At 35.8% G+C, this 14019-nt stretch overlaps 1 protein-coding gene across 1 annotated transcript in view; it reads right to left on the minus strand.

Annotated features, from left to right (window-relative positions):
- Positions 1-14019, minus strand: part of LOC150099328 (protein GDAP2 homolog) — a 165308-nt gene that overhangs the window by 26786 nt on the left and 124503 nt on the right. The window contains exon 9 of the mRNA XM_090403551.1: positions 6753-6947. Coding sequence (XP_090259677.1) covers positions 6753-6947 — 195 coding nt within the window. The remainder of the gene's footprint in view (positions 1-6752; positions 6948-14019) is intronic.

A 14019-nucleotide genomic window follows, 5' to 3' on the forward strand; every position in this document is an offset into this window, starting at 1 on the left:
AATAGCAACCTGTACAAATTCAGAAGATAATCGTAATATAACTGTATAATTCCAGAAGAATCCTAGTACATGAGGACTTTAGCAGAGTTTATTGTAGTTTTTATTTATTTATTTTATTTTCTTTTTTTTTTTTCACTAGAGGGCAGGCTAAGAAAAAAAGATTAGTTAACAACGTAGATGTAATTTACTTGTGTAGTGTGCAACAGCATGTAGCTTGTTCTTATACTTCTGAATGTATCTTCTGAAGATGACCTCAATACAGGGGTCGAAACGTAAAGTTATTATTTTATTTGTAATTAGTAAAATAATCTTTTTAACACGTGTTTTGTTTCCCTAATTTAATTAATATGAATGCTGATCACCGTGTAACCTTAAAAGAAAGAGCAGAGTATGGTGAATACCAAACATACAGGAATGTTTTGGCAAACTAGAAAAAAAAAAAAAAAAAAAAAGGAACAAAACTCAATAATTGCAAGTTCCTGTTCAGGAATCCAGCTGGTACTTGCAGACATGGAATAATCATTACTGATACTATGTTCCAACATAAAAATGTGTGCATAAACATATACACAAAAAAAACTTGAATTTATTGTTATTGAGTATGTTATTGTTGATAATGATATCTTTACCAAAAGATATGTTCAGCATACAAGACTAATACAGGATATCTAACACAGGAAGTGAAATGCAAATAAATATCATACTGGAAAGAAATATTTGTAAAAAAAGTTGAGCAGCTTTCAGAGGTTAACTGCAAGCTCATATATACAAATATCATCGGAGAAAAAATAAGGAACATTAGACTTTCAGTGGCAGAATTTGAAGAAAAACTTTGTCTAACTGAGCCAGAGTGATATATGATGAAGTTATTCACAAGGATTGCAAAATCTGAACTTCATAGTGGACTCAAGAAATTCAAGAGTCAGTCCTGAATAAGAAGAAATCATTCACTAAAATAAAGAGCCAAAAGGCTTCACTTTGGCGATGCAAATTTATAAAAATTAAGTGGATAATAAATCCCACATTATTTCAAAGCCAAATATAGAAACTATAAGTTTCGTATGAAATTTGACCAGAGAGAGCTTAAGGGAATACACACGCCAATATTTACAAGTTGCCCTAGCCGGACCTTATAGGAGAGATGATCGTTATGCCCAAGCATCCATATATTCCCTTCCTATTGGTCCTTTTTGAAAGAGGTTTCACTGGCCTTACAGCTGTTTCAAACTGGTTGGTTATTGTCAGAGACCAGGCAGAAACCTTAAGAGAGCAAAAACTCTCAGTACTAAGCATCCATATATTCCCCTCCTATTGGTCCTTTTTGAAAAGGTTTCACTGCCATGACAGCTGTTTCAAACTGGTTCCAACCAGTTTGAAACAGTTGAAACCAGTGAAACCTTTTCAAAAAGGACCAGTAGGAGGGGAATATATGCATGCTTGGGCATAGCGATCATCTATCCTATAAAGTCCAGCTAGGGCAACCCATAAATATCAACATGTGTATTATCGTAAGCTCTCTGGTCAAATTTCATACGAAACTTTTATAGTTTCTACATTCGGCTTTGAAATAATGCTGGATTTAATATCCACTTAATTTTTATAAAGAAGAAATCATATGAAAATATCCTGGAAATTTAGCAGGCACTTTCAGATAACACAGAAAAAAATTTAACAAAACTAAGTTGTCTGAGTGTAAAAGGAAGTACAATAGCTATAGAAAGAGCTTGGTAAGAATAGAAGATAAACTTCAAGAAGGTGGCAAAAACATAAAATGCGCCATAAAAACTCCTAATACTTAGAAGATATTCTGGTTATCTTGAATAATTACTTTAAAAGACTATTACATGAAACACAGAACAGATAGAAATTCAAGAGGAATGCAATGAAACACCATTATGAATAACAACCAACACCTAAGCTTTTCTCTTTCACTCTGTATAGATAAAATGTGACAGCTTGTTAGGGATGACTCTAATGAGCTGGTTTTTGTCAAGAAAGAAGTATAAACTGTGAAAATAGGAAGTGGGATTAGGTTGAGGAACGAACTTCAGCCAAACATCAGCCTGGTGGTCAACTTGCATGCATATATATATATATATACACTAACGTATGAAGTATCAGGAATAAAGTTGAGCAGTCATTGGCATTGACAGAAGTAGTGGGACCAACAAGTATTAGTATCATTGAGACCTGGCTAATAGAGGAGGATATTCTTACAGGAATACCATGTGAAAGGGTCTATATATTCAGGGAGTACAGATAACTTAGGAAGGGTGGAGAATGTTTTGTTAATGATTGCAGAAGACATATATTCAACAAGAGTAGACATCTCTACTCTATTCTATTACTCATGTCAATAGAGTAGACATCTCTACTGACATGAGTAATACAGGCAGTGTGAGATAGATTATCAAGATAAGATTCACAATTGGATGCTGTTATAGATTAGATAATTTGAAAAGGACTGAACTGCATCAACATAAATCTTATGAATCAAAGAATTACTCAGAGATAACAACCTTAAGCAGCATGTATGGAAAGGATTTGGAGGTACAAGAACATTAGATCTAGTAACAACATCTGAGAATCTATATAATTGCCATACCTCCAATTGGTGAGAATGATCACGCACTCGACTTGGAAGGTGCCAATGAATGTGAGAACTCTGACTAAGAAGGGGTATTTGTGGAATTATAAGCCAAGCAATTACAATAAACTGAGATTGATTTTTAGTGGAACCTGTGGCATAGTAATTAAATAATAAAGTAACACGTAAAAACCACAGTGAAATTTTTAATTAGTAAAAAGACAGATATTTCGTACTAAAATTAATAGTACATCTTCAGTGTCTGTAACAGTAATAGGAATGGAATACAGGCAAATGTTCGGTGGATCACCTATTAAAATACAATTGTTACCGCATGCTAGGAAATAATAGAAATAACAAATTTAATCTATTAAGATAAATTATTTTTTACATAAGATAAAAGTCTCCCAGATCTTCGAGAGAGACATACAGTCATTTCTATTTAAATTCGGTTGGTGTAAGATAGTTTCACAACTTTCTTTGAATAAGCGTTCATATTTGAATCTGCATCTATGGAGGAAAACTGCTTTATCCCACTGAATGCTATGAGTAGAGTCAATACTGTGCTGCGCCAGACCAGACTTCAGAGGTTTGTTATAATCAATATAATATTGAGGTTCTTTTATTCTTTTTTCCAAAGAACGGCCAGTTTGTCCAAACCAAGAGCTGCATAAAAAAAAAAAATATTGCTGATCCAATATCATGAAAAGAACAATGATGAAGGCCAAAGGAAATCAATGAGAATTTTATCAGTATATAGCAAGTAAAAGGATGAGATTATGGAAGAATATGCTTACTGAATGCAGATGGCAGGAAAATGACAGATCCACTAGAAATTAAACCACCAATTTTAAGGAGGCATGTGAAATTCTAATCAACCACAATGATGGTCTAAAATCTCAAGAATATGGATGGCACATATTCTACTCACATAACCTTTTGTTCTAAGGAGTCATAAATAGGACTGTAGTACTCAGAATCTTAGCCTTAATATAACAAACACTTATGATAAGATCACCCTTATTACCGTATTAATATGAATTCCTTCTCTGGCTATGTAAAAACAAGATAGAGCTTTGATATAGAAGGGGACCAGACAGAAGGCACGACGAAGTGGCACAAGCAGCATATATCATATCTCTTTGAATACATGAACTGAAGATGCAATCTCAACATCTGACAGCCCATTCTACACACCCCAAGAACCTGGATTTAATATGCTTTCTAACAACATACTTAGTCAGCTTTCAAAGATGACTGAGCTCTTTTGCTGCCTGCTGTAAGTTACAAAATCTCATTTGTATTAGTATCATGCGATTTCCTTACTAACTTGCATGTTTTTATCATAAAATCCTCTCCTCCATCTATTCTTAAACTTTGAAGACCACATTTCCTCAATTTGTTGTCATATGTGCAATTCCATATGCAGTTATCATCTTGGTTATCTGCCATTAGATCTTTTCAATTGTGGCCCCATCTTCTTGGAACCTAGATGCCTATCTGTGTATAGTGGTCCAGATGTGGTCCCATAAACATCTTGTAAAGTGGTAGAATAACTTCCTTTTACTTACAACGTAGCGGTCTCTTTAGCATTGCAGTTACCTGTTGTGACTACCTTAGGAATGTGGCCCCATTACTTTCCACTATAATCCTTCCAAATCTACTAGCAAATTCCCATTAATATAATAATCTGCCTGCAATGTCCTCAGCCCAAAATGCACTCAGAAACATTAAACCAACACTAACATTTGCTCATGGTTAGTCTGTTCAAGTGAACCTTTGAATAAGTTTAGTCAAAATCTATAATGGAATATTCGCCAGTATCAGATGTAGATAGTTCATGCTCGACTTCTTGTAACTTTTGTTTAGATTTTTATAGTTACAAAAATCTAAACAAAATGTTTTTATATTTTGTATAGATGAATAACAATAATGTTTGAGAGTCATTCAAAAATAATAATACTCATGTGAGACTTCTATTTATTTGAAATTAAAAAAATGTAAAAACACAGTAACATCCTTTTGATGACAGAGAAACAAAAATGTAAAATTTTTTATCATCATCATACAGACAATTACATTTTCTGTTCCAATGGATTGATTGTCAGAGAGCTCTGCTAATTAGAAGTGTATTTAGATTAACTTAACATTTAAAGCACAAGAAATACATTTGCTGTTATTGTTATGGCAAAGTCAAGACCGGTAGGCAATGCTTTTGACATCATGTCACACATAATCAAATGGAAGAAAATCAGTGTGCTATAAAGAAGTCCTTACAATCAGATTGTTTTTAGAGTTGGCAACAGCTATAAAACACTTGACTAACCTCAAAGTATGAGTGAATTAACACGTTCCTTGCCAAGCTGAAAATTGGAATTTCGTGTGGTGGGCAAATTTCTTTTACTTGATAGCAACGTCCACGCGATGACGCGTAATCGGCCGACCGATGAGAACTCGCATCACGTGATATCGCGTGATTAGCAATGAACGTGTTAATCTACCAAAAATTTGGGAAAAAATCATCATAAGATGAATTTCAATCCAAAAACTGTAAAAGACTGCTTTTTATTCAATATTAGAGGGTGCCAGATTACAACTTTAGATCTTTCATCTGTTACAAATTTGAAGGGTTTTTTTTGACTATACATAATCACTCATGTTGTACTCAAGTAGTTATGGTGCTCTGAAACGATTGTTTGAAATCCAGCAAAATGTCTTTAATAAATATCTTTTTATTATTTATTGGTGTTGTAATACTGTGAAAAAAAAAATAGAAACATTGAGTTCTTTGCTCTTTATATGAATGCAGTTTTTAATTCAGCTTACCTCTGATGTGACAGTGCTGTAGTATAATTCAATGATAAGTTTCATACTAAACTGTACTCTGCAGAAATAATATTTCTACAAAATGTAGTAATCACTGAATAAGAAACTCAAAGAGTTTCATGCCGAATATAGAAACTATATAAAGTTCGGCGATTCCAAGCGTATACCTGGATAGTACAGCAACTGATCCTTGAAGGTAGTGCAAGCTGAGGCAACTCATAGAAAGGGTGGAGCAAGCTCCGATCACTATTCTTGATATTTACCCATAATGTGAACTTAACTCCTAGGAGCTGTATTATTGTTCAACATTATGAGAGAAGGTCACTACCCAGACCGGTTTTGACCTTTTTTGAGGTCTCATCAGTGAGTAGGTAGACCTAGTTAATACCAAGTTTGTAGCGAACAGAACTTGCATCCCTTTTATGAGAATTGCCAAGAAAGTGTCCTAATAAATTACTAATTATACGAAGAGCCAAAGGCTTCAATTCGGCGACATGAACTTATTTAAGTTAAGGGATATTATATCCCATATTGTTTCTTAGCCGAATAAGAAACTCAAAGAGTTTTATGCCGAATATAGAAACTATATAAAGTTCGGTGATTCCAAGCGTAAGCAAATACCTGGATAGTGCAACACCTGATCCTTGAAGGTAGTGCAAGCTGAGGCAACTCATAGAAAGGGTGGTGTTAAGTTCACATTATGGGTAAATATCAAGAATAGTGATCGGAGCTTGCTCCACCCATTCTATGAGTTGCCTCAGCTTGCACTACCTTCAAGGATCAGGTGCTGCACTATCCAGGTATTTGCTTACGCTTGGAATTGCCAAACTTTATATAGTTTCTATATTCGGCATAAAACTCTTTGAGTTTCTTATTCGGCTAAGAAACAATATGGGATATAATATCCCTTAACTTAAATAAGTTCACGTTGCCGAATTGAAGCCTTTGGCTCTTCATATAATTAGTAGTAATCCCTATTCACAAAGGACTGTAAATCTATGGCACTTATATTATGGGTAGACTAAAATCAGATAATCTAGAACTCTACTCTGCAGACCAGACATGACTATTTTTTAAAGTCCTCCAAGTCTTCAATAAACAGAGAAGTGGTCTCAAAATCACCTATCATCCAAAGCTATTCACAAAAACCAATGACACAACAGGATTTAAATTGCAGCCTATAGGCTGGAAATGAAAGATGCTATCCACTTAGCCAATGAGACTGACATAATATTAATTTTTTTTTTTTTAAATGATTTCAGTATTATATACTAAAATGGCAGCATTTATATAACTAAAATGACATACAAAGCAAATCTAAACAAATGAACAAACTTACCCTGCTCCAAAAGGTGGGATGAATAATATAAAATGCCCGAAGATTTTTTCTATATTTGTGATCCAGAAGGGAATATAATTCCCGCAGGGTGTTAAGGGACGGATGACTATCTTTATTTGTTAAGGTATGAAAGTAAACAACAACATAATCATTCTGTACAATAGGATCAAGGGTGTGGGCAAAGTACATAAGAGCCTGCAAATAAATAAAAATTAGAAACGATTTAGGTTTAAGTAGCTCTCATTTTATATAAATGGATTTTAATAGTAAATACAGTTTTTATATTTTAAGATTTCTGGAGATCAAAGCAAAAAAAAAATTCTCATGTATTCTATTTCTCTTATTCTCAATATATTCCAGACAACCAAGAGCAAAATCTTTCCTCGTGGCAGAGATTTTATAGTTAAAAAGTTTTTAACTAGAAAATGTGTGGATGTTCTGAAGACCACAATCATGCATTCTGCGTGGCTCAGATTCAAATTTGTTTGATTTAAATGGCAGGCATATTTTGATAAAGATCACAAAATTTTATCAATGCTCATTCCACCACTAGAATAACTATTATAAGTAAGTTCAATTAAATTAACTTTCATATTATATGTAGCATGATATTTCACAACTCCACAGTCAATATCTGGGTTGTACTACAAACTAGTCATCTGTTACATAAATATAAAGAGCCAATAGGCTTCATTTCGGCGATATAAACATTATTTAAATTAAGGGGATATTAAATCCCACATTGTTTTAAAACAGAATAAGAAACTCAAAGATTGGAATCAGAGAGTTTCATGCCGAATATAGTATAATAAACTATAAAAGTATCGGCGACTACTAGTGTGAGCTAATGCAAGTAGTTCAAGTACGTAGTACAAACTCGATCAACTCGCAGCAAAGGTGGTAAAGTTCCGATCGCTATTCTTGGTATTTTCCATAATGTAAAACACATTTCCTAGGAAATGTATGCTGTTTTTTACATTATGGTGGGAGGTCACTACCCAGACCAGTTTCAGCCTTTATTGAGGCTTCATCAGTGAGTAGCTAGACCAAATTAATACCAAAAGGTATAGCGAAAAGAACTTATATACTCTGCTATATGAGTTGTCAAAAAGGTGCACCCATTCAGTTACTTAAATATAAAGAGCCAATAGGCTTCATTTCGGTGATATAAACATTATTTAAATCAAAGGGATATTAAATCCCACATTTTTGGTTTTAAAACAATGTGGGATTTAATATCCCCTTAATTTAAATAATGTTTATATTGCCGAAATGAAGCCTATTGGCTCTTTATATTTAAGTAACTCAATGGCTGCACCTTTTTGACAACTTGTATAGCAGAGTATATAAGTTCTTTTCGCTATACCCTTTGGTATTAATCTGGTCTAGTTACTCACTAATGAAGCCTCAATAAAGGCTGAAACCGGTCTGGGTAGTGACCTCCCACCATAATGTAATAACAGCATACATTTCCTAGGAAATGTGTTTTACATTATGGAAAATACCAAGAATAGCAATCAGAACTTTACCACCTTTGCTGTGAGTTGCCCGAGTTTGTACTACGTACTTGGACTACTTGCATTAGCTCACGCAAGTAGTCGCCGATACTTTTCTATATTCGGCATGAACTCTCCGATTCCAATCTTTGAGTTTCTTATTCTGTTTTAAAACAATGTGGGATTTAATATCCCCTTAATTTAAATACTAGTCATCTGTGACTGATCATGCTGATGATGAACAGCCAACTCAGTGTGACCAGTCACAGAGATGAGTCATTTGTAGCATTACTTTCTAGTTTTATCAGTGGCACCAGGTTTGAAGGAAAAGGATATATGGCCTAATTAAAAATTGTACAGTTTGTTTTAAATGCTAATGATTCTGAATTGCATAGGTCAGTTTCATTATTCTGAAAATAAAGAATGGTATAATTTTCAGTTTTTGGTATAGAAGTTGTATAGTGAGTGATGATTTCTGTAGTTGCAGTTTTTGGAATTGTATTTATTTCAACTATATCCTTGACATTCCATTTAAATCCTCTCAAATAGGGATTTTATTGACTTTATGATGACTGGTTAGTCAGATCTATAAGAGTCAAATTATTGATCTTAGGTAAATAAAGTCATAACCTTGTTGACAAAGGAAACTATATATGACATTAAGGTAAATAAAGGTATTAGTTTTAATCTGCACTGTTTAATTACCATGAATATTTATTAATTTTGAACTGGTTGAGAAGACAAACTGCAATTAGTATGTTTAAAGATGTATTTCAATTGTAAATATTTTGAATATAGAAAAATTTTAAAAATGCAAGGATTAAAGGTTCTTTATTATAGAGAAAAGTGGTTGCTTGTTAGCCCAATAAATTAGTTCCTGAGCGTATTTTTGATTAAAAAAAAAATCTGCTGGGAAATATTTTATGGTTTAGATCTATAGAAAATGTGAAGTTTAGATGCATTTATCAACTATGTAATGATAATAATAAATTAGTTATAAAGTAGGAGTGGTATGATTTGTAGCATAAATAGTTTCTATGCATAGGTTTATGGTAGTGATTTCAGTGATTATACAATGATGCTCAGAAAGGTAAATTAAATAAATATATATACATACATACATACATACATACATACATACATATATATATATACATATATATATACACATACATACACATACACATATACATACATATATACATACACACACATACATACATATATACATACACACACATACATACATATATACATACACACACATACATATATATATACATACACACACATACATATATACATACACATACATACATATATACATACACATACATACATATATACATACACATACATACATATATACATACACATACATACATATATACATACACATACATACATATATACATACATACACATACATACATATATACATACACATACATACATATATACATACACATACATACACACACACACACACACACACACACATATATATATATATACATATATATATATATATTCAGTTGTCTTTATAAAAAGCAATCATGAAATTTAATTTGGTAGTAATGAAACCATTAAATAATAACATTGAAATTATGGTGTTTCAATACAAAGGGCAGTGTTGACACACTTTACATAAATATGATGGCAAATGGAAGAGGGTAATAAAATGTTTATTCTCAAATGTACACACATGGGCAAAGAAATTAGAGCGCCTGGAAGAAAACATGGTACAATGGCAAAACTAAGCAAATAGCTAGAGTGCAGTGTGGTATACAAATGATCCAAGTTTGGTGTGATTGCGCATGCCCACACACCCTGCGGTGGTGCTGCAAGCACGAACTGGCGTGTAGTCGATAGCCGATTAAAGCGAAAAGCACCGGCCGACGCAAGCTAGAGTACAGAGTAACAATAATGCCGGGTAGACGCCAGAGATGTCGATTTAAGCAACTTACAGACTTTGAAAGAGGCATGATGATCGGCCTGAAAACCGGAGGGTGGTCGGCATGCCGTATAGGCGTGCACATGGACCATTCTGACCATACTGTCCGACAGTGTTGGGAGCTGTGGACATGTTCTGGCACTGCCCCATGGCAGAGCGGCACTGGTCAGATCAGGAGGACCAATGCTAGAGAGGATCGACGGATCATGCAGCAAGCACGGAGGGATGCCACGGTCCACTATACAGGAAGATGTGGGACTCCTGTGTGCCCACGAACCATTCCTGACTCCTCGCGGAGGCGAATCTACGATCCCAGCACCCCTTATGCTTGCTCCCATTAACACCGCAACACCACCGACTCCGTTTGCAGTGGTGCCAGGTGAGAGCGACGTGTGGTCTTCAGCGATGAGTGCTGCTTCGTCTTGGGGACAGATGATCATCGTGTCCATGTGTGAAGGATACAATCCTGACCTCGCTATCGAGCGCCACACCTCCCGCACTGCAGGCATTATGGTCTGGGAAGCCATAGCCTACGATAGCCGATGACCGCTTGTAGTGGTACATGGCACATTGACCGGACAGCAGTATGTGGACGATATCCTATGGCCCCACGTTCTCCCATTCCTGGGCGGGATACCAGGAGCACTATACCAGCAGGATAATGCCCGTCCACACACACAGCTTGGGTTGCCCAGGCCTGTCTACATCGTGTACAGACACTTCCATGGCCTGCCCGCTTCCCAGACTTATCCCCCCTATCAAGCATGTTTGGGAGCAGCTGAAACGGCAGCTCCCACCGTCACAATATCTGGGATTTGGAGCACAGCGTTCCACACGTGTGGGCCAGTCTACCACAGGACAACATCAGGAGTCTGTTCGCCATCATGCCGGACCGTATTGCAGCATGTAACACAGCACGAGGTGGTGCAACGCGCTATTGATGATGACTGGATTGCGTACCACAGATTCCTTTGTAATTGTTCTTCACCTCTGTTTTTGCCATAATGTGCATCACTCACCTGTATCATTACACCAATAAAATTTTAGTTGAATCCTATGCTTCCTTCTTGGTGTGCTAATTTCTTTGTCCGTGTGTATACTAAAAATAATTTTGTGAGCTGGCTGCTAATATTTTGTTCCATTGGGAGTCCAATAGTTTGGATGTAAGCTTTATTTTTAATTATTTTTATTATTTTTTAGTTATAATGGAATACAGAACCTGAAGATTTTTTTTTTATTAGTTATAAGTTTAAAAAATTTCAAAAATATTTAAATGATGCTATATCAGAATTTGTCTTGAGAGTTCGAAGAATAAATAGAGTAAGAGTCAACTGGATGTGTAATCTTATTAAGCAAGAGATTCATAGAAACAGATGATGTGGGAGGAATACCGTGTGCATAAGAATGATATCCATTATAAAAAATTATAAGCAGCAGACTAGAATAATCAATTGTACAGAAAGCTAAATCTGAATATGAAAAGAAACTGGCTCTGCAAACTAAACACAATTCAAGAATTCTATCGATATGCTGCATGTAAAAGAAAGAATGAATATGAAAGAATAACTCTTCTGAATGCAGATGGTGTTGTAAAATCTTGTATAGAAGGATTTTTGTACAGAAAATCCTTATATATCGATTTTACTGGTGAATGAAAATTCATACAAAATACTTGTACTTAATTAGCAAATTTTCTTATGTTTATGTAATATGGAAATATTTTAGAGTGAAATGTTAAATCATATAACCGCCAAATCATTGTATAACAACAAGTTAAGAAAAAATTAAATTGTAACAAAGGATTGTTAGAACAAAGATATATCCCAGAAGGATTAAGATATGACCTAAGGCAATCACTATCGCGAAGGTCAAGTATGCATGGAGTTTTCCACCTTAATGCAGTGACATCAAAGTGGCTGGGAAAGCCCTCCTAAGAAAAATCCAGGGGAATGAATCGGTGGCAGTTCCAAGGTCGAAGGAAGAGAATAAAAAGGGGAGGGATCGATAGATCGAGGCTCCCTTTTCCTGCAGGTAGTTGAGAAGGCTCTGTCTCATTGGTGGCTTGTGGCACTTAGGCACACACTTTTTGGTTTTTGCCATCGCCTCTACCCAGCTGCTGTTCCGGCTCTCGGTTCCAGTCCTCGATGCAAGGAATTCCAGTGTGTCTTGCCAATTCAAGGTCACAGATCCATGTCCTGCCTACAGACATCCGGAAGTAATAGAAGGCTTGATTATGCAAAACGACGGTCAGTTCTGGAATTCCAGCCACATAGTTTCCTAAAAGTCTCTGTTGATGAAATGTGTTCCATATCGTAAAAGGCACCCGGTAGTGAGCTATATCGGAAGTTAAAAGATGAAGATAATGATCTAAACGATCTACTATTGCGGACTAGATGACTAAGAAGTAAGGCCTTGTATAGGAATTTTCTAGAAGTGAAATTTGTGGCAGAAATTGCTATTGAATTGAAATGTTGTTAGAGTTGTGATATAATTTAATAATCCAGTCCTTGATGCAAGGAATTCCAGTGTGTCTTGCCGATTCAAGGTCGCAGATCTACGTCCTGCCTAGACGTCTGGAAGTAATAGAAAGCTCGATTATGCAGAACGACAGTCAGTTCCGGAATTCCAGCCGCGAAGTTTCCTAAAAGTCTCCGTTGATGAAATGTCTTCGATATCGTAAAAGGCACCTGGTAGTGAGCTATATCAGAATTCCTTACATCGAGGACTGACTTGCCTCTCATGGTAAGGCAAGCTGACCACCTGAGAGTATTCAAGAACAAGATGCTATGACGTATCTATGGAGGGGTCATGGCAGACAGAGTCTGGAGGAGGCGGTCTAATGCTGTCATACATGCTTTGTACAACTCGGCAGATGTCTTGATGGAGCTGCGAGCCTGGCATCTTCAGTGGCTGGGGCACCTGCATCGTATGGGCCCCGAAAGGACTGTGAAACAAGTGTGGGAGGCCTGACTCCGATCAGGGAGACCGAGAAGGAGATGGGCAGATCACGAAGAGGACCTGCAGGTTGTCGGGCTGGAGACCGAAACGTGGCGGATAGTCGCAGAGGACCGTGCCCAGTGGCATCACATGGTGCTCAAGGCCAAAAGTCCCCCCGGGCTGATAGCGCCTAGATAAGTCAAGATATAATTTAATGTCCGAGTTAAAATATGATGCAGTATGCACAAGTCTGTTTTAGTGTATAAATAATTTGTAGGAATAATTAGTGCATTAGTCAATTTGTTTAAAGGAGAATTGTAAAGCTAGGTTGATTAATTTGAATTCAAGCTAATATTGCTGAAAAGTATAGAGCCTGAGAGGTTTGGAATGTTTAGTGTTAACTTTCACTGTACATTCAATTAGCATGAATAAACTGTTTTGTTTGTCAAATAACTTGCCCGATTCCTACATACCAATGCACTGCTCATAAAAATCGAATCTGTGTGACCTAAAGAGTTAAGTAGCCACAACTGAAAAATAGTATTTTTGCGTTGCTAGATTTAGTAATAAGTATAAGAGAAGAAAATTCCGTGTTTTGCTGCATGTTTTTCTTTGGAAGGATATTCAAATCCTATCTGCGAATCCTGATGATGCAGTCGATATAAAAAAATAAATTTTCAGAATTCAATTTAGAAAGATGCCAGTAGTTCAGACAAAGGAATGGGCTCCAGCCAGAGGCACTTCCTTAGTTCTAAAGTTTCGTGCACATGAAGAATCATAATTGTGGCCTTGAGACAAGGGGGGGGGGTTAAAGTTGAATGAAAGGATTAAATATAGGGGATTAAATCAAGCGATGTATTTAGAGCTCAGAATTACGATT

Source organism: Typopeltis vanoorti, chromosome 14 (assembly GCF_054136105.1).
Source record: "Typopeltis vanoorti isolate ZY-2024b chromosome 14, IOZ_Tvanoo_1.0, whole genome shotgun sequence".
Lineage (NCBI taxonomy): Eukaryota > Metazoa > Arthropoda > Arachnida > Uropygi > Thelyphonidae > Typopeltis > Typopeltis vanoorti.